We start from the raw sequence: 22,241 nt of genomic DNA, 5'->3' as shown, positions 1-22,241 counted from the left end.
CAGCGGCCATGGCTCACAGACCCAGCCGATCCGCGGCATGTGGGATCTTTCCGGGCCGGGGCACGAACCTGTGTCCCCTGCATCAGCAGGCAGACTCCCAACCACTGCGCCACCAGGGAAGCCCCAACAAGGACTTTTGATTATCAAACTCATTTGTTCTTTGTAGGACAAAGTGAACCATATATGTATTTATATATATGTATGTGTATATATGGGTGTATGTATATGTGAGTATATAAATAGGAATCCTGTTATAACATGACATTGCCTTTGGTCTCCACATTGTTGTGCTATATGTACATTATACTCATTTTATTAGAACAAAATATTTTACTGCCATATAATAGAAAATTGATAGAATGACCACCTCTCTTTGGTATCAGCAAAGTTACAAATACATAAACATTTTTTAAATAGTAAAGATTGCTAGGCTGGGCACAGTTCCTCCTTAGTTGTGCTGCCTTCAGGCAGAGCACAACTTGAGTAGCCAGTTGTGACCCTAATGACAGGAGGTTCCCTAAAACCCTAATTTTGACCTCATCAGCTTGTCCATTCATTTCTGAATGACTCTAATTGCTATAAAGCTCTTCTGTGTTTTTTTTTAATTTTTCTTTCATTTATTTATTTTGGCTGCGTTTGGTCTTCGTTGCTGTGCGCGGGCTTTCTCTAGTTGTAGCAAGTGGGGCTTTCTCTAGTTGCAGCAACTCTTGGTTGAGGCGCAAGCTTCTCATTGCGGTGGCTTCTCTTATTGCAGAGCACGGGCTCTAGGCGCGCGGGCTCCGTAGTTGTGGCGCACGGGCTTAGTTGCTCCGCGGCATGTGGGATCTTCCTGGACCAGGGCTCGAACCTATGTCCCCTGCATTGGCAGGTGGATTCTTAACCACTGCACCACCAGGGAAGCCCTAAAGCTCTTCTTTATGACCAGCTGAAGTATTCCAGAGTTATAGGGGAATCATCCATGTGTGTAAACCAATTCCCAAGGGACAGTATTGGTTAATGGAAAGAGCCGTGGACTGAGTATCAGACTGGAGATGCTGTCCTAGCTTTGTCACTGACTAGATTAGTGACTCAGACAAGTCACTTCAGTTTTCTCCTCTATAAAGTTAGTATAAGGTATCTTTTCCTTTCCATGCTTCTGATCCTTTTGGTTTTTATCTGATTGTGGCCAACCTATTTAATTTGATGTGGCTGATTTGGTTTATTTTATTTATATATACTCTTACTAATGCCTGATCATTGACTTTCTCTTTCAGATGTCAAAATCCACAGGCAACTTCCTCACTTTGACCCAAGCTCTTGACAAATATTCAGCCGATGGTGAGTATGCTTTTTTGTTATTGCTGTTGCATAGTGTCCAGTTCTCCTCATATTACAGAAGGCAAGTTAGCATTGTTGTTTCAGTTTCATTGCTTTTCTCTTTCGCTTTTACCGGTACTTTAAAATATTCATGTTTTCTTTGTGTACAGGAACGTAATTTTTAAAACATAAGAATTGCTGATCTGATCTGTTTAGGAACAGATTTAAGCTAAGATTATTAGTCTTCTTTCAAAGGAAACTCACTGTAAGTGCTACCTGGTTTGTTCCTAATTTCATGCTACTTCTAAGATTAAAGAGTTGGTTTGTAGGGGGACTTCCCTGGAGGTCCAGTGGTTAGGACTTCGCCTTCCAATGCAGGGGGTGCAGGTTCGATCCCTGGTCGGGGAGCTAAGATCCCACATGCCTTGCGGCCAAAAAACCAAAACATAGAAGAGAAGCAACGTTGTAACAAATTCAATAAAGAGTTTAAAAATGGTCCACATCAAAAAAAAAAAAATCTTAAAGAAAAAAAATAGTTGGTTTGTAGAGATGTTAAGTATGTAGGAACCTTTTTCAAAGTATTTCCTCCATATTTGGTATACATATAAGTGACTTGAACCTAGGAGCATTATTTCTTCAAAAAATATGTTTTCTCTGGCCTCATTACTATTCCATTTAACTGTTACTTTGTCAAGAGAAGAAATGCACTGTCTAACCTGAAAGAACCAGTCATTTCTTATGTAATCCAGTCTTTGGAAATCATGGCTGATCATTTGCTGATCATGGCTACTATAGTTTGAGAGTGCACTGAAGGGGTTGGGGAAGAACTAACCTAAGTTACTTAGAAAAACAGTATTTTGACTGAACACAGTAAGGCAAAAAGAACTGTGCACAAATACTGTAGTTATTTTCTTTTAAAGAGGTGTAGATTAGCAATTCTGAAACTTTTATGGGTTTACTGGGATTTAACAAATAAATATATTATAGATGAGAGCTCATTGTCAGAAGCTATAAATAGGTCAAGAGGAAATGCTAGAATGAACCCTGTGGTGTTGGATTGGAATTGGCAACATCAATATGAACTCACAGGTTTTATTTTACATACAGATATAAAAATAAACATAGATTAATGTGTGGGTTAGTATACATGCATTTATTTTCCTAGTTCTTTCTGCTGAGAGAGCCCATGGGTAATGAAACACCTGGCATTGAGATCTTGGTTTCCAAATACCATTCTCCAATAAAAGGAACTAGGGTTCCTAGGAGAAGGGTTGATTTGAGGGCTGGAGTAGGGAACATACAAGATGAGCATGGAACATTTTATGATGCCAGAAAGTAAGGAAATGTTTAAAAAAGGATGGGGACAGTTTGAAAGGGCACAGGAGTCAACCTGACGGGGCTCCCAATTGTCCACGCTAGAGCAGTTTAGGAAACAAAGTAAATAATGATAGTATTGAATTATAACCCAGTGAATAAATTAAATATTTATGAATCCATATGAATGTATAGTAATAATTGAATAAATAAATAAGTGGAGTAGGGACTGTTCTTCCTTTCAGAAGAATTCCAAGTAATAAAGTAGAAGGACTGAGTGAAATATAAAATCACCATTAGACAAACATCATAGTAATATTGTCACAGACAAGATCCATCAGTGGTTGCCAAAATAAATGGGTGAAAGTTTAAAAAAAAAAAAGATTATTTGCATATTCTCAGAGTATCTCTCCCAAGATATTTCTTAATCACAAAGGGAAAAACAGTAACTTTACAGTGGAGAAACTTGGCAGACAGTCTACCTGACCAAGTGAGGAAGGTTTGCACTTTAGAGTTGCTTAGGTTTGTACTTTAGAGTTGCTTAGTCCTGGTGTATTTTTAAGTTTTCTTTTTTTTCCTCATTACCTACCTCCCTGATAATGATGCACTGAGAAAGGCACACAGCATCACTTTTGTGATATTCTTGCCAGAGGTTCATAACATCAGTTTAATCATGAGAAAACATCAGACAAACCCAAGTTGGGAGAAATTCTATTAAATACCTGACTACTGTTCATCAGAAGTCAAGGTCCAGGACAGACTGAGAAACTGTCACAGATTTGAAGAGACCAAGGAGATACAACAGTCAAATGCAAGGTGGGATTCTGGATTGGATCCTAGAACAGAGAAGGATATTAGAGGAAGCACTGGTGAAATTTGAATAAACTCTGTAGTTCAGTTAATAGTATCATACTAATGTTAACTTCCTGCTTTTGAAACTGTGGTTATGTAAGCTGTTAACATTAAGAGAGTCCGGTAGATGGTATATGTTTATTCTCATCTTTGGCATCTTTTCTGTAACTGTAAAATTACTTCAATATAAAAAGTTAAAAAAATGTGTTCAGCTTCTTGTGTATTGTAAAAGATGTTTAATGCATACATAACTTGATGTTACATATTCTCATCTCCTCCTTTAAGGCGCAGATGGTAGCATATACCCTACATACTGTTTTGAAATTTGCCTTCTTCACTTAGTTCGTATTTGAGATCACTTCATGTTGATACACAAGAGTTACCTCACTCTTTTACAGCAATATAGTCTTCCATTGCAAGGATGTCCTGTAATTTACTTAGACTCTTATTGATGATTTTTTTCAATATTTTAGAATGGAAGATTTTGGTTGAAAAGTTGTATTTCGTTAGTAGGAAAGTTGGAAGAATCTGCTTTTAGGACTAAGAAAATCTGTATTTGTGCACATAAGGCACTTCTGTGTGTTCTTTTTTTTTTGTGGTACGCAGACCTCTCACTGTTGTGGCCTCTCCCGTTGCGGAGCACAGGCTCCGGATGCGCAGGCTCAGCAAGCCATGGCTCACGGGCCCAGCCGCTCCGCGGCATGTGGGATCTTCCTGGTCCGGGGCACGAACCTGTGTCCCCTGCATCGGCAGGTGGACTCTCAACCACTGCGCCACCAGGGGAGCCCACTTCTGTGTGTTCTTATTGCATTAAAATACAATAATATTTTGCTACCTATAAATGAGGCTGAGATGTTGATAGGGATATCTTTCCCCAGTTTAGCATTTTTTCCCTCTGCCTCATTAAAGATCACTTTATCTCATTAACTCAACATGCCTGAGAAGAAACACATATTGATGCTAAGTGTATGCAAATCAATACAGAAAATTCAGATATTTTAGCAACATCATTATGGATTCTACTTTTGGTGATCTTTATTTTTGCTGTTGATATATGCAGTCCTTTAAAGCGTTTGTTATTTCTTAATTTATATGTAGGCTTGGCAGTGTACTCAACTGGATACGTAGTTGATATGCAGTAACCTCATTTTTAAATCATCGATTGATTTTTTTTTTCTTCTTCCAGGAATGCGCTTGGCTCTGGCTGATGCTGGTGACACTGTTGAAGATGCTAACTTTGTGGAAACCATGGCAGATGCAGGTATTCTCCGTCTGTACACCTGGGTGGAATGGGTGAAAGAAATGGTTGCCAACTGGGATAGCCTAAGAAGTGGTCCTGCCAACACCTTCAATGATAGAGTTTTCGCCAGGTAATCTATGGACCCCAACCACTTTGTACTTTAGAGTTGCTTAGTCCTGCTGTATTTTTAAGTTTTCTTTTCTTTCCTTATTAAATAAATTAGATGTTAATAATAACTACTATTCACTGAAAGCTTACTTGTGCCAGGTACTATGCTAATTACTTTGCATCCATTATCTGATTTTAGCCTTCTAGCAATTTTATATGATAAAGATATTATTAGCTCTATTTTATAGTTAAAAAAATTGAAGCTTAGAAAAATTAAGTATTTCATTAAATGTCTCAAAGCTGGTAATTTCAGACTTGGGATATGAATTTGTTTCTGTCTCCAAAGCCCATTCTCATGACCATTTTACCATGCTGTCTTGCATTAGAGGAGGGTGGAATGGTTAAAGGAAAAGTAGGTTAAAGGGAAAGAATTGTCTTTTCTTTTTTCCTTCAAAAAACATTTATCAATTTTTTGTATCAGAAACATCCGAAGCACTGGTATTACAAAGATGAATAAGACTTGATCCTTCATTGTAGTCTAGCAGGAGAGAAAAACACTTACCCAACCAATTATAAGTGCAATAGTAGGGATAGAGGGAAATTAGAGGAGATGGCATGTGAGTTCTGGGTTTCTTGAAAAGTAAACCTAATTTTTGAAGGAGAGGAGAAAGCCATGGAAAGAGTATGGTATTTATTTGAAGTGTACAGTATGTGGAGGGCAGAAGTAGGAGATCAAACAAGTTGGGGCCATATTAGGCCAAATTATGAAGGGCCTGAGGGTAGTGTAAGGAATATATTTTTAATCCAATGTCAGTTGTTTAAAATGCAACAATTAAACCTGACTACAGCCTTAGTAAAGCTATTTTCATGTTGCATTTTGGGCTTCTTAATAAAGTTTCCATCAAGGAATTTTTTTGTTTGTTTTTTTAATTTTTGAATTTTATTTTATTTATTTTTTTATACAGCAGGTTCTTAATAGTCATCAATTTTATACACATCAGTGTATACATGTCAATCCCAATCTCCGAGGTCAGCACACCACCACCCTATCCCCGCCACTTTCCTCCTTGGTGTCCATACATTTGTTCTCTACATCTGTGTCTCAACTTCTGCCCTGCAAACTGGCTCATCTGTACCATTTTTCTAGGCTCCACATATATGTGTTAATATACGATATTTATTTTTCTCTTTCTGACTTAACTTCACTCTGTATGACAGTCTCTAGATCCATTCACGTCTCAACAAATGACCCAATTTCGTTCCTTTTTATGGCTGAGTAATATTGCATTGTATATATGTACCACAACTTCTTTATCCATTCGTCTGTCGATGGGCATTTAGGTTGCTTCCATGACCTGGCTATAGTAAATAGTGCTGCAATACATATTGGGGTGCATGTGTGTTTTTGAATTATGGTTTTCTTTGGGTATATGCCCAGTAGTGGGATTGCTGGATCATATGCTAATTCTATTTTTAGTTTTTTAAGGAACCTCCATACTGTTCTCTGTAGTGGCTGTATCAATTTACATTCCCACCAACAGTGCAAGAGGGTTCCCTTTTCTCCACACCCTCTCCAGCATTTGTTGTTTGTAGATATTCTGATGATGCCCATTCTAACTGGTGTGAGGTGATACCTCATTGTACTTTTGATTTGCCTTTCTCTAATCATTAGTGATGTTGAGCAGCTTTTCGTGTGCTTCTTGGCCATCTGTATGTCTTCTTTGGAGATATGTCTATTTAGGTCTTCTGCTCATTTTTGGATTGGGTTGTTTGTTTTTTTAATATTGAGCTGTATGAGCTCTTTATATATTTTGGAGATTAATCCTTTGTCCGTTGATTTGTTTGCAAATATTTTCTCCCATCCTGAGGGTTGTTTTTTCGTCTTGTTTATGGTTTGCTTTGCTGTGCAAAAGCTTTGACGTTTCATTAGCTCCCATTTGTTTATTTTTGTTTTTATTTCCATTACTCTAGGAGGTGGATCAGAAAAGATCTTGCTGTGATTTATGTCAAAGAGTGTTCTGCCTATGTTTTCCTCTAAGAGTTTCGTAGTGTCCAGTCTTACATTTAGGTCTCTAACGCATTTTGAGTTTATTTTTGTGTGTGTTGTTAGGGAGTGTTCTAATTTCATTCTTTTACATGCAGCTGTCCAGTTTTCCCAACACCACTTATTGAAGAGACTGTCTTTTCTCCATTGTATATCCTTGCCTCCTTTGTCATAGATTAGTTGACCATAGGTGTGTGGGTTTATCTCTGAGCTTTTATCTTGTTCCATTGATCTTTGTTTCTGTTTTTGTGCCAGTACCGTATTGTCTTGATTACTGTAGCTTTGTAGTATAGTCTGAAGTCAGGGAGTCTGATTCCTCCAGCTCCGTTTATTTCTCTCAAGACTGCTTTGACTATTTGGGGTCTTTTGTGTCTCCATACAAATTTTAATATTTTTTGTTTTAGTTCTGTAAAAAATGCCATTGGTAATGTGATAGGGATTGCATTGAATCTGTAGATTGCTTTGGCTAGTATAGTCATTTTCACAATATTGATTCTTCCAGTTCAAGAACATGGTATATCTCTCCATCAGTTGGTATCCTCTTTAATTTCTTTCATCAGTGTCTTATAGTTTTCTGCATACAGGTCTTTTGTCTCCCTAGGTAGGTTTATTCCTAGGTCTTGTATTCTTTTTGTTGCAATGGTAAATGGGAGCGTTTCCTTAATTTCTCTTTCAGATTTTTCATCATTAGTGTATAGGAATGCAAGAGATTTCTGTGTATTAATTTTGTATCCTGCAACTTTACCAAATTCATTGATTAGCTCTAGTAGTTTTCTGGTGGCATCTTTAGGATTCTCTATGTGTAGTATCATGTCATCTGCAAACAATGACAGTTTTACTTCTTCTTTTCCGATTTGTATTCCTTTTATTTCTTTTTCTTCTCTGATTGCCGTGGCTAGGACTTCCAAAACTATGTTGAATAACAGTGGTGAGAGTGGACATCCTTATCTTCTTGTTCCTGATCTTAGAGGAAATGCTTTGAATTTTTCACCATTGAGAATGATGTTGGCTGTGGGTTTGTCGTATATGGCCTTTATTATGTTGAGGTAGGTTCCCTCTATGGCCACTTTCTGGAGTTTTTTTGTCATAAACGGGTGTTGAATTTTGTCAAAAGCTTTTTCTGCCTCTATTAGGATGATCATATGGTTTTTCTTCTTCAATTTGTTAATATGGTGTATCACATTGATTGATTTGCGTATATTGAAGAATCCTTGCATCCCTGGGATAAATCCCACTTGATCATAGTGTATGATCCTTTTAATGTGTTTTTGGATTCTGTTTGCTGGTATTTTGTTGAGGAATTTTGCATCTATATTCATCAGTGATATTAATCTGTAATTTTCTTTTTTTGTAGTATCTTTGTCTGGTTTTGGTATCAGGGTGACCATCAAGGAATTTTTAAACAAGCATGTGGTTAACTGTGTTTTCATAAACAGGAGCCCTAAGTAGTGTTACGACAACACTCAAGAGTGGATAGACAGTGCGAGGCTGCAGTGGTCAGTTTTGAGGAATACAAAGATGGTTTTGTGGTTGAGCAGTCTTAAATGTTTCATGCATTGTTCTCATTTTAATGTTTATTAGTATGTGTGAAAGTTTTTTATACCTATATATATGTACTTGCCTTTAAACTCAATTACCTTTTTTTTCCTATTCAATAGTGAAATGAATGCAGGCATTATAAAAACAGATCAAAACTATGAAAAGATGATGTTTAAAGAAGCTTTGAAAACAGGGTTTTTTGAGTTTCAGGTAGGCTATTCTTTTCGTAGCTATAAAATACGTCAGTGTCAATATGATGTATTTCTTGTTTTTTCCCCTCCTGCTGTAGCATTATAACTCATCTTAAGTGGAGACTGAAAATTTGTAAAATATTCAATACATTGTGATTTTAAATAGTTTTCTTGGGTACTTTTTGTATTATGTCTCTTTAATAAAAGTAATTCTATTCCTAGTTGAGCTGTGGGTTAATAAAGAGGTTAAATCTAAAAATTAGACACATTTTCCAGGAAAACATTTTAAAGTTGATAAAAAACAAAGGCATAATTGTAACTAATTGCTATTAGTTTGAAAGCAAACATTTTCTGAGGTTTTCCACAAGGTGTCAGCATATCCTCAAGTTTGGCAGTTCAAGTGCTGAAAGTAAAAATGTAGCTTTCCTCAGTCAGTTTTGTAAAATATCACATTGGGATTTATGTAACTTGGTTTTCAGAGATGTGATTAAATAAGGATAAGTGCTGAGCATAGCAGTGTGTCATATTTACAGCCTTTTTGATGCTATTAATACATGCTACTGAGCATTCACCCTTAGTACACAGTTTAAATTGTTCATCTTTTATGTCCATTGCAAAATGTCTTTTTCAGATTTTCTTGAGAATCAGTATAAAACTGCATTATCCTTTTGTTAGGATTGATTTACTTTTTTTTTTTCTGAAAAACAGGGCTAAGTGAACATTTATTTGATTTTAGAATTGAAAAAAGATTTCCTAATCATAAAAACAAAAGAAAGGAATAATCAAAAAAGTTCTGATGAATTTGCCAACATAGATAAGAAAATCATAACTGAAATCATCTTAAAAATACACAGTTAACTGGAAAATTATTTACAGTCTGTATTTCAGGATTTTGACAAGCCCATCAAAAAAATACTAATGGCCCAAAGAACAATTACCAAAGGACATGAACAAACAACGCCCCCCAAAGAACCCTAAATGGCTAAGAAATGCTTAAAAAGAAATGCTTAATAGCAAAGATTATCAAAGATGTATAAATTTAAACAATTTATTGTTTTTAACCTAAGGATTGATACACATTTATTTTCAGGTTGTTAAAAATAAAGTAAAACCTTTACTAAAGTTTATTATGGAATTTTAAAAGACTAAATACTTAAAAATGCATTAAAACAGAGATACTGAGTTTTTTCCCCTATAATTTTATTTTAAAGAAGTGGGGGAGAGAAATGGTAAATAACTCCAAATTTTGTAGGCTGCGAAAGATAAGTACCGTGAATTGGCCATAGAAGGGATGCACCGAGACCTCGTGTTCCGGTTTATTGAAGTTCAGACACTTCTTTTGGCTCCATTCTGTCCTCATTTGTGTGAGCACATCTGGACACTCCTGGGAAAGGTAACTTTATGCATTTAAGATGTTCTGGGTGGTTTTGATTTGGGCCTCATTAAATAAATGTTGGGATAATAATGTGACTTAAGAGAGAAAGACTGAAAATGAGTATTTCAAGAATAATATTGGGTTCATTATCTCATAATTATTACAGCACTTAAATTGAAGCTACATTGGGTATATATGCCTTAATTTATACACACACGGTGTATATATTTAATCTTATTTTATTAAAAATTTTTAAAAAATATATTTATTTTATTTATTTATTTTTGGCTGTGTTGGGTCTTCGTTGCTGTGCATGGGCTTTCTCTAGTTGCGGCGAGTGGGGGCTACCCTTCATTATGGTGTGTGGGCTTCTCATTGTGGTGGCTTGTCTCGTTGCAGAGCACGGGCTCTGGGCACGCGGGCTTCAGTAGTGGCATGTGGCCTTAGTAGTTGTGGCTCGCAGGCTCTAGAGCACAGGCTCAGTAGTTGTGGCACACAGGCTTAGTTGCTCCGTGGCATGTGGGGTCTTCCCAGACCAGGGCTCAAACCTGTGTCCTCTGCATTGGCAGGTGGATTCTTAACCACTGTGCCACCGGGGAGGCCCCCCCCCCCTTTTTTTTAATTTTTAAAAAATTTATTTATTTTTATTGTATATATTTTAATAATGTGACTTTGTGCGTGTTGTTTATCACCTAATTCTTATTAGGAAATGTTATAATGTATTTGAATACACGTATAACTAATACTGTTTTCTCAACTGTTTGTTTAGAAAGGTGAAAATACTGAGAAAGACGTAAATAACTGTTATGAGCTGCTTATAAACAAAGATAGAAGTGTATACTTGCATAAATATTCTTGTTTTATATAAAATTCCTGGCATATATAGGGCTGCATATTCAGGGATTTTATATTAGCATTCTTACTGTGAAGATAAATTTATTTCTCCCAGGCTTACAGATAAACAGATTGGCTGGTTTAATAACTCCTTTCCAGCATTATTAGCCAAGCTCTTTTGTATTTTTCAATGTGTGAACAATGCAAAAATGTGCTCATGATATATATTCCAAATAGCCATACTTTCAGTACTGGATGTATTAGTAGGATAAAAACTGAGAGTATGCATAATTTATATAACAAAGATTAAATTTAGGCAAATTAGCATTACATAATTTTCTTTGAAAGTGAGCATATGTGTGTGGGTATCAATATGCTTGTACAAATGGATGCTAATTAAGAATGTAGAGTCAGACTTCACAGCTTGAATTCTAGGGAACATTAGATCAGGGTCTGTGGACGCGTGTTATGTGTAGTCAGGTTTGAACTTTGAGCACACAGTTACACACCATGTCTTGGTATGAAACTGTAACCAAGAATCATAAAATAGTTGTGTTGTCTAATCTCACTGAACCTTTTTTTTTTAAAGCCTGACTCAGTTATGAATGCTTCATGGCCTCTGGCAGGTCCTGTGGATGAAAGCTTGATACGCTCCTCTCAGTATCTCATGGAAGTAGCACATGACCTTAGATTGCGACTCAAGAACTATATGATACCAGCTAAAGGGAAGGTGAAGTCTTTTTTTTTTTTTTAATGTCATTCCTTAAAAGTTATTGGTCAAATAACATTTAATAGTAATGAAAATAAAGACAACTTTCCTTAGGGCCATTTTCATTGCTAATGTAGGGCTATTTTCATTTCTAATGCAGTTCTATTGTATGCATATTTTTTAAGTTAAAGGCAGTAGTGCTATATACTGGGAGAGGGTTCTTTCATTTTTGGTGTATATGAAAGTGATTAAATGTTTTTTTTCTTTCTTCTGCCCTGTAGAAGACTGACAAGCAGCTCCCTCAGAAGCCTTCACATTGCACCATCTATGTGGCGAAGAACTATCCGTCTTGGCAACATATCACCCTGTCAGTTCTGCGTCATCACTTTGAGGTGACGTTCTCAATAGACTCCCACCCCACCTCACCCCAGCAGTGTCGTGTTCTGCCTATGCTGCTTTTGTTTTTAGGATGTTGGCAATGTCTAGGGGAAGAAAGACAGGCAGCTTTGTTTAATTACCTTTACACATGGAATGCCATTTGTTATCCTTGGTGGCTCTTAAATGGATGCCGAGGATGCCGAGGGAAAAGCTGTTTTTCATCATTTCTGAAACTTTCATAAAAAAATACTAGATCTAGTTGTATGTAATCAGAAGGTGTGGGACTTTTTCATATGTGTGGTTAAAATTATGAAGCAAAAGGGCTGAGTTTGCATTTTGGATTTGTTGTGCCTTGAACACTGGCATTCATGACGGCTTAACGTTATTATGTTTGAAAAAATTTGAAGCTTGGCTCTTGAGTAATTTAAAAGAAAATGTCCAATTTGGTAATTACCCATAGAAATGGAGAGTTTGATGTTGTGTTTTTGATTGTCAGGTAAATAGCTATTAAATATGATAGTTGTATTTAAAGGGAACTCAATATTTAAACTTAGTTCTAGGTTTTCCTAGAGAAAAAAATTCACCTTCCTTTTTCCTTTTACATTCAAAATGTGGAAACAAAGTATATGTTGTAGAATTTTTGCTCAGGTTATAAGCAACAGTTATTGGTGGACAGAAACCATTAAGGCGCACTTTAAAAAGAGAAAGAAAGAGAGAGACCAAATAGGGATTATGGCCAAAGCATAAAGTGGTAATATAAAGGAAAAATCCTTAGCTTTGATTTTCTAGACCTTTATTGGAATTTTGCCTCAGTACTTTTCATGGTTAACCAAGAAATACTCAGAAGAACTTTTATATTTGTAAGATTTAATGGAAAGAGAAGAGCAAGTATTTTTGTATTCTACAATATGTGAACCTGTTTTTATGGAGAACTACCTCTTCCTTCAATTGCGTTTGATAGAAATGGAGTGTAGCTTTTAGAATCTGCTTGCAGATTTTTGACTTATGGTAAGTAAAAGAGTAAAAGCTACTTTGGTAGTTAGAAAAATGAAATTTTGCCTCAGTGGCGTATATATTCATACCAGCATTTTCAAGGAAGCAGAAGAACCGAATATGGTATGTAATGTCCCAGATATTAAAAAATTAATCACCACTGTTCTTTTAGAAGTTATATTTTTACTTATATTTATTGACTAGATTACATAGTTTGAAATCAACATCATCTATTGGCATTATTTGGAATGACCAGCTTCCTTTAAAATTTTCATTTGTTTTCATCCAAAAGAACTAAAAGAATGTCAGTTTATAATCAACAAGAATGTTCTTACGTTCAATATGGCACCTTTTTCGTGACATAAGGAAAAAAGCGTGTGTTCCACCCTCTCCTTTTTCTTATGTATTTCAAAGCAACGTATTGGCAAGTGGAGAAAATATTTTTTCCTATGTACTCTAGTAAAGGTTAGAATTGAAAGTAAATAGATTATTGGAAATCTTACTGTATGTTACTTTTCTTTTAGATTTATTCCCAACCCTTGGCTTTGGTGTGATTCTTTTACAATAAGGAGAAAATAGGTCACCCAAAAGTCTGGAAAGGCTGCTTACTTTATTTCTCCTCTATTGATGTTCGCACGAGTGAATTTAAATTCAGGCAGCTTATTTGGGACTGTGTGCATATTAATGCTTATGATATAGATATTTATTTTTGGTAGATAGAAATTATATTATTTTTAACAGGTTGATAGTTAGAGATTCTTTTTTCACATTTGTGGTAACAATTTATAAGGCAGAGTGTTCAAAAGCAGACATTATAATACATCTTATATGATAGTTGTATAGTTTTCATTTTGATGTGACTAATGAAATGCTTTGAGAAGTTTGAAGTTTGAAGACAAATAGGATTTTTATAAGACCATTTTATCACTAGATAAGATCTAATGTTACAATCCTAGAGTATCATTAGTGTAAGGGAAAATTAAATATTTCAGCATCATGCACATGCTTTTCTCCTTTACCCGAAAAAACATGTGTCCTTTGAATTTAGAGGAAAGAGGAGACTCCTTTCTGTATTATTCATTTACCTTTCACTTCCCTGTGATGCTAGAGGCTGCACCTTCTTGTGCTGCTCTCTAGCAGATTGGTAGAGGCCACCATTTCATGTCTGGCTACATCTACTATCCTATATTATCTTTAAAATATTTTTCTTCACATTCGTCTCCCACTCTTTTTTTAGACCAACAGTGGAAAATTGCCTGATAACAAGGTCATTGCTAGTGAACTAGTCAATTTGCCAGAATTGAAGAAATACATGAAGAAAGTGATGCCATTTGTCGCCATGATTAAGGTAAGCTGTGGACCTTGTGCAGCTGTGACCACATGGGTAATGGTTAGATAGGATAGTAGAAGTAAGAGGAACACTTTGGGCACAGTCTCCCCCAAGAAATCTGCTAAAATAGCACTTTTCAATCAGTGGTTGTGGAAATGAGTGATCAGATTTGGGATTTACCTGTGGAATTGCCGAGTGTGTGAAATATATGTATTGTGGAAGAAAAATTGGTTGAGAATTACTGCACTAAATGATTCTCTTCATATTCTACCTTCTCTTCTTTTCACTTTAAGGAGGAAACAGTCTTTTAGCTTACATTGGGGTATTTTTACTAGATCCTATTCCTGGAACAAGATTCTACATTTGTACAGGTTTAGCTTAACGGGATAAACGTTGTTCATAGTGGTTAGATCAGGGTTTCTCAACAATGGCTCTATGTGTATTTTAGGCTGGATAGTTCTTGGTTGTGGGAGGCTGTACTGTGCACTATAGGGTGTTTAGCAGTGTCCTTGGCTTCTACCCACTGGATGCCAGTAGAATTTCTCCCTCCCCTACTCAAGTTATGACAACCAAAAATGCCTCCATACATTGCCAAATATCTCCTGGTAGCAAAATCAGTCCCCCACCATAGCTCCCCCATTGAGAATCTTTGGGTTAAACTCTTAGTCTTTTTCATATATATAACTGATCTGGAGGATTTCCTGACAAAGAGAAACAGAAAGAAGACTGTATATTGCTTAAGATCTCAGACTCTGGGGGCAGACAAATCTTGGCCCAAATCCTGTTTTCTGTCACTTTTTAATTTGGAGGACTTAGACAAATCACTTAAATTCTGTGGGCCACAATGTTTTTCATCTATAAAATAGGAAATTAATAGAACCTACCTTTTAGGAGTGCTGTGAGGAGTAAATGAATTAATACACATAATACATTTTAATACTACCTGTCAAAAAGTAGGCTCAGTACATTTTTAAGAAAATGTATATCAGTGTCTTCCAGCCTGCTAAACATGTAATGGTTATTCTTATACTTTAGATTAATTATTGAATCTTGTGGGCTACAGATACCTGCCTGATAAGAGACCAAAACTCTTAGCTTGTCTTGTATTGGAGTAGATTGTGTTCTTAGGAAAGCGTTTTAATTCTCCTAGAACCAGAGTCAACTGTCTGAGCCTTATGGTATTTGAAGTTTCAGAAATAATTTAAAATCATGGCTTGACCTACAATAATAAGTTATATTTGCTGGTATGCTCATAATTCATTGGTTCCCAGCTAGTGCCATTGGTCATAATGTCAGATCCATTGTCAATATGGGGAAATCAACAAAATATCCCATTGTTGGTTGCAGAGGCAATTAATTTTGGTGACATGCTTTATAGAATCCAGTGAAACTGATTTTAAATGATGTTAGATTCAAAGGTTGGCTTTTTGAAAAACCAGTGTTAGATTTTTTGAGTAGTAAAATATTTTTTCAGTAATATTGGTATTACTTGGTATTATGAGGCAAATTAGTGGTTGAAACTTTGAAAAGTGTTTAATAAATCTGGGAATAAGAAAAGGGTTTTCTAGCACCTCATGGGAAAAGAAACAACTTGGATGGTAAATGAAGGTAGTGAATATTAAGAATCATGTCAGGTCACTTTCATGTAAGTGAAACATGTTCTAGGCAGTTAACTGTATTTGTGCTTATGAACTTAGGTCTTGAAGGTTACATCTTGAGCAGCAAATATTGATATTTAATGTTAAAATTAAGAATAAGAAATGGTTTTTTATATGTCGCAGGATTATCTGAGTACCCATATAATCTGACTTTTAAAAAAATTTTTAAATTTATAGGAATGTTTTGTTTGGTTATTATTAATTCACTGTTTCTTGAAATAGCTTTACAGATGTGGTATCTTGGGAACATATAATTTAATTTATTTTATTTGTTACCTGAAGGGGTATTTTAAGACATTTGTTTGATTCCTTGTCAAAGTGAGTTCTTTGGATTTGCATATAAAGTCAGGGTAAATTAACAATGATGAAATCATATTTCTTTTATAAATCTGAAAACCTTGTCCTTCTAGTCTCTTCAGTGCTGTCTTAATCTTATCATACTTTAAATGATAATTACTCTCAGCGAGTAATTTCATTAGCGAACAAACATAGATAAGGGAAACCATGAGTCCAAGGCCTTTCCTTTAACTGTTCAAATTTGAAGATATTATCACTTGAGACACTGATTGCTTTGGGAGAAATATGTTCTTTTCATCATATTCGTAATGTGATTTTGTTTTTCAAAACCATTTTGGCTGCTAGGAAAATCTGGAGAAGATGGGACCTCGTGTTCTGGATTTGCAATTAGAATTTGATGAACAGGCAGTGCTCATGGAGAATATAGTCTATCTGACCAATTCCCTTGAGGTAAGAGGGGCCTGGGATTATAACAACTAGTTAACTATCGTAAACAGTCCAGTTCTTTAGTTTTATAATAAACCTTTTTATAAACTTCATCTTCTATGTTTAGTACCTTTGCCAAATATATTTTGGGGGGAAAGAGAATGGGTGGTATAGAAGTTACAGGAAGAGGAAATGATCTGTTCTCTTATTTCACTTATCAGTTATTCTATTCCTAAAATACTAACTGTATATGCCTGGATTTCCTCTCAAAATTATCCGTAAAAAAAAATTAGGAGAGGCCTTATATTCAAATGCTTTCAAAATCTCTCATATTATGGGGTATTCTGGATTGCTTTTTTTCCCCCCTCCCTTTAAGACCTCAGAATCACAGATTTGGATTAATTAGAATCCTTGATTCATTATATATGATCAGTGGTCCATGTTTGGCCCTGTTTTTTTTTCTTAATTAGTAATATAATCACCATCCATGAATCTACTGCCCAACTCAGGAACTAGAACATCACCAGTAGCTTTCACATATCTGAGTTTCTCCCCATTCCATCTTCCTGCCCCACTGACAATTTAATATATAGATTCTAAAAATGCTGTCTCTCATTCACCTTAGGCAGAAGGAAAGATAATTTTCTATAGGAAATTGTGTTAGAGGATTCAAAAAGTGGTTCTAGTAATAATGAAAACACTAATATAAAAAAGTACAGGTTTCGAGTTTGAATAAAATTGTCTTATGAAATACAGGAATGGAAGAAATAAGCATTTCTAAATAAGCATTTTATGTCATGTAATTATAAATGTGTTAATAAAGTAAGTATTAGTAGACATCTATTTTATGTATATTTCTAAATGTTCATATATACTCATGGAGGTCAAAAAACTTCTTGGATATTTACACTGGGACAATGGGAACACTTTATTTAGGGTCATCTTGTATTCAGGTATATGCAATTTGCTACATTTCTGAGTTTTTCCATTTATTTGAGTGAAAGCCTTTTATACTGATTTTTGTTTTAGGCAGCAGGTAGATGCCAGATTTCCTGATAGAAGATGGTAAACATGACTATATAAATAACATACTATGAGGCATCTAACATGAGTGTTAAATACTTGATGATAGGTTTCATATAATGTTTATATGGAAAATAATAAAACTGCACAGGCCATTTTATGATAAGTGGAGAACTTGGTTTTGCTCTTTGGTGAAATGAGGTGATGACTAATTCCAATCATATTAAGTGATACTAATGACTTCCATCTTTCCCCTCTACTTAGCTAGAACACATAGAAGTCAAGTTTGCCTCTGAAGCAGAAGATAAAGTCAGGGAAGATTGCTGTCCTGGGAAACCGCTTAATGTTTTTAGAACAGAAGTAAGTTGAAAGAATCTCACTGAATCATTGCATTTTAGAGCTGGAAGAGACCTTAGAGAGCTTTACACCTAAAACCATCATTTTAACGATGGAAAGAAGTGAGGTCCAGAGAAGTTAAATGATTAGCTTGGCTTAGGCCACTTAGTTGGTTAGTAGTGGGTCTGGATTTGAGGTCCTCTAATTCCCTGGTTAATGCAGCCCTCACTTTTCCTTACTCTACTATCACAGGTAGCATCAGATGTTGACTGTGATTTTAAAAATAAGAATATGGTTTTCAAAACCTGACTTAAAAAAAAAGATAGTGGACATTGAAATGTGAAACTTCTTTAAACAGTGAAAAGGAGCTTTCATATTTCAGATGAGTTTTGGTTTAGTAATGGTATTCAAGACTTTTGGTTTCTGGCATAAACCAGATTGATGCATCATTTCCCATTATACTGGAAATGCTTTTTTAATTTCTTAGTTTTTGACCATTACTGGTGAAGATAAATAGGTTTTGAAGTTTGGGGAGATTTTATTTATTAACTCTTAAAGAATCCATTCAGAATGGCAGCATTTGGTAAAGTTCACTGGAGTGCCATTGTGAGAGTCCATAAAATGCCCTACTTTTCTTGATAAGCAGAGGACTTACATATATCCTGCCACTTTTACCACATTTAATTGAAAATGCAGCAAGCAGAAGAAGTCTATTTTGAAAGAATGAAGTAATCATGATCATGCAGACCTCCTAAATTTATCATCAGATTATAAATAGTCTCATTACATTAAGATATGGTGGCTTTTAAAAGTACAGTCATTTGGGCCATGAATATAGGTACATGAAATAGTTTTCCCCATACAAATATGTTTATTTCAAGCTTCTTTCAAGCATTCCATTAAGCTACTATGTATTTAAGTTTCATAAGGCTCAGTTGACTTTTTCCATTTAAAATAATGAGCAAGTTCTTTAACTATATCGTTTATATTATGTGGGAGTTAGTATGTCATAGAAATGAGTTTATTCTCAGTAAAGATGAGACTCTGCCTCTTACTAGCTATGTGACCTTGGGTTACTTTGTTAATCTTTCTGGTTCTCAGCTTTTCATCTGTGAAAAAGGGTCTTAAGGAACTGCCTTTCAGGATACAGGAATAATGTCTATAAAGTGCTTCGTACAGTGTCTGGTACATAGTAGGAATTCAATAAATGGTGGTAGTTTTAGAAGAGAAAATAGAATTATTGTTTTTATCCATCATCCGTATTGATATGTGTACTCATAGTCATTTTTACCTAGGCATTTGGTTATAAGCATGAGCTTTTTTTTTGTACATTTTTTCTTTCATATTTGAGTATCCCTTGGTCTTGATTTTAGAATACCAGAATTAAATCTGTCTTTCATTGGGCATTAAAAATCTAGCAGAGATTCCTTCTCCCTCAGCAGTATTCAAGTTTGATTTCTTATAACAGTCATTTTCTATTTATTTTCTTAGCCTGGTGTATCAGTTTCCCTAGTGAATTCTCAGCCATTCAATGGCCACTTCTCAACCAAAATTGAAATCAGGCAAGGAGATAACCGTGATTCTATAATCCGGCGTTTAATGAAGGTGGACCGAGGAATCAAAGGTAAATGGTTTCCTTGAAGTGCACATTTGGCAGTAGCTTGTGGATTTGATGAGTTCTAAGCAGAGGGGAGAAAGAAAAGTAACTGTCCTGCTTAGGGACAGTCATGTAATGTTGTGGAAAGAGTGTTGGACCCAGAATCAGGACACCTATATTTTCTTTTGGGGCATTGTGACTAGGTAGCTTGGTGGCTTGGCCATGTCACTTAAGCTCTAAACTGATTTCTCTTTTAGTGAAATGAGGACACTGGATTAGATATTTTTCCAGGATTCCATCTAGCTTTAAAATTGTAATAAGCAATTTCCAATGCTCAGAAGTATTCAGAATGAAGGAGCATATTCCCTTAATTCCAAACTAACCTGCTTGACAGAATCTGTTCCTGGGGAAGGAAGAGAAGTAAAAGTTATTGAGTGTCTGCCATGTATTGGCCATTTAATCCTTTTACAACCCTGTAACATTTAGGGTATTATTACCCTTTTGCAGATGATGAAATGGAGGTTAGAAAGGCTAAATAACTTGCAAAGTTCATACAGCTAGTAAATCCTGGAGCTGGAATTCAAACTTAGATATATTTGACTCCAAAGCTCATATTCTTTCTTTTAGACAGTGTGCCTCCGGGTAAAATATGTAAATAATCTTAATTTCTTAGCAAGATTAAGTCTAGATCTCCTATGATTAGATTTGATATAACAACTTATAGCTTTTTTTTTTAACATCTTTATTGGAGTATAATTGCTTTACAATGTTGTGTTAGTTTCTGTGGTATGACAAAGTGAGTCAGCTATACATATGCATATATCCCCATATCTCCTCCCTCTTGCATCTCCCTCCCACCCTCCTTATCCCACCCCTCTAGGTGGCCACAAAGCACCGAGCTGATCTCCCTGTGCTATGCAGCTGCTTCCCACTAGCTATCCATTTTACATTTGGTAGTGTATATATGTCAGTGTTACTCTCTCACTTCGTCCCAGCTTCCCCTTCCCCCTCCCCATGTCCTAAGTCCATTCTCTAGTCTGCATCTTTACTCCTCTCCTGCCCTTAGGCTCATCAGACCTGGTTTTTTTTTTTTTTTTTCAGATTCCATATATATGTGTTAGCATACGGTATTTGTTTTTCCCTTTCTGACTTACTCTGTGTGACAGACTCTAGGTCCATCCACCTCACTACAAATAACTCAATTTCATTTCTTTTTATGGCTGAGTAATATTCCATTGTATATATGTGCCACATCCTCTTTATCCACTCATCTGTCAATGGACACTTAGGTTGCTTCCATGTCCCGGCTGTTGAAAATAGTGCTGTAGTGAACATTGTGGCACATGACTCTTTTTGAGTTATGGTTTTCTCAGGGTATATGCCCAGTAGTGGGATTGTATAGCTTCTTTTTTTAATTACTCAGCTGGTCTTACGCTGAGAAGAACGTGAAGGGAATTAGTTTGTTTCTGTATTATTTTTCTTCCAAATTATGAAGACAAATTAATGTTGAGATTCCCTATTTTGCATAATCTCTCTCTTCTCTTCTTATGGTAATCAAGAGTTGATTGGGCCAAATACCATCAGTATAAAATTTTCTGAAAAGATTTACAAATCCCATACAGTGACCAATTTATGGAATTATATTCAGGGTAACAACATTCCATTTACATAGAAGACTTAAAATAGCCCTTTGGAATTCATTCTACCATGTATTTTTTGTTCTCTTGAAGTCATTCGTGTACCTTCTGTTGTCATTTCTTGAGAGAATATCATGTGTAGTGTGTGTAGAGATAAGTGTGTATGCAGAGACTCCTTTGTAGGTACTAGGGGCTTTGGGGAGTCCACAAAGTACTGTTCATTAGGAGGCTGCATCTAGTGAAGGAGTAGGGGACTAAGCTATTGAAGTACATAATCATAATCTAAGGAGAAACTGCTGAGTACAGTAAGAGAGATATAGTAAAATTTACACACAGAAAAAGGTGACATTATTTCCAGCTGTGGTGATCAGCGATGATTTTATGGAGAAAACATTGTTTGATAGGGCCTTGAGAATTATACCTGTGAGGGTGAAGGGAAAGTGTGTACTAGCATGAGGGAAACACTGATACTTTTTTCACTGTGTACCAGCAATATGTTAGGACTAGGAATATTTTTGTTTGCAGACATTTAAAAAATTGTGGTAAAATATACATAATGTAAAATTGACCATTTTAGTCATTGTTTAAGTGTACAGTTTGGTAGCATTAAGTACATTCAGACTGATGTGCAGCCATCACACTATCCATTTCTAGAACTTTTTCATCATCCCAAACTGAAACTCTGTACCCATTGAATGGTAACTCCCCGTTCTTCCTCCCTGTAGTCGCTGGTAACTACTCTTCTACTCTATGTATTTGACTGTTCTAGGTACCTGTATAGTGGAATCATACAATATTGTTCTTTTGTATGTCTTATTTCACTTAGCAAAATGTTTTCCAGGTTCATCCATTTTGTTGTAGACATTTAGCGTGTTCCTTCAATAAACCAGGTACTGTAGAATGATAATGCCATCCTTAGAACTTATAGGCCACAAAAAGCGGAACTTGAAAATTTTGAAGTGTGAACATATAGGAAGCCGTTTTGTGGCCTTCCTTTTTTTTTTTTTTTTGTGGCCTTCCTTTTGGCTGTTTTATATTGCATATATTCAGTCATGAGAAATTTT

General features: G+C 35.7%; 1 protein-coding gene across 2 annotated transcripts in view; it reads left to right on the top strand.

Moving 5' to 3' along the window:
- The window catches only part of LARS1 (leucyl-tRNA synthetase 1), a 65,039-nt gene that overhangs the window by 39,935 nt on the left and 2,863 nt on the right, over positions 1 to 22,241 (top strand). For both annotated transcript variants that reach the window (XM_019924640.3, XM_073802661.1), the window contains exons 22-31: positions 1,254 to 1,317; positions 4,649 to 4,832; positions 8,513 to 8,603; positions 9,837 to 9,977; positions 11,383 to 11,523; positions 11,784 to 11,894; positions 14,111 to 14,221; positions 16,504 to 16,608; positions 17,872 to 17,967; positions 19,435 to 19,567. In XM_019924640.3, coding sequence (XP_019780199.1) covers positions 1,254 to 1,317; positions 4,649 to 4,832; positions 8,513 to 8,603; positions 9,837 to 9,977; positions 11,383 to 11,523; positions 11,784 to 11,894; positions 14,111 to 14,221; positions 16,504 to 16,608; positions 17,872 to 17,967; positions 19,435 to 19,567 — 1,177 coding nt within the window. The remainder of the gene's footprint in view (positions 1 to 1,253; positions 1,318 to 4,648; positions 4,833 to 8,512; positions 8,604 to 9,836; positions 9,978 to 11,382; positions 11,524 to 11,783; positions 11,895 to 14,110; positions 14,222 to 16,503; positions 16,609 to 17,871; positions 17,968 to 19,434; positions 19,568 to 22,241) is intronic.

This window comes from Tursiops truncatus, chromosome 3 (genome assembly GCF_011762595.2).
Source record: "Tursiops truncatus isolate mTurTru1 chromosome 3, mTurTru1.mat.Y, whole genome shotgun sequence".
Classification (NCBI taxonomy): domain Eukaryota; kingdom Metazoa; phylum Chordata; class Mammalia; order Artiodactyla; family Delphinidae; genus Tursiops; species Tursiops truncatus.
The sequence above is the reverse complement of the archived record's forward strand: the minus strand, read 5'-3'. Positions and strand labels throughout refer to the sequence as shown.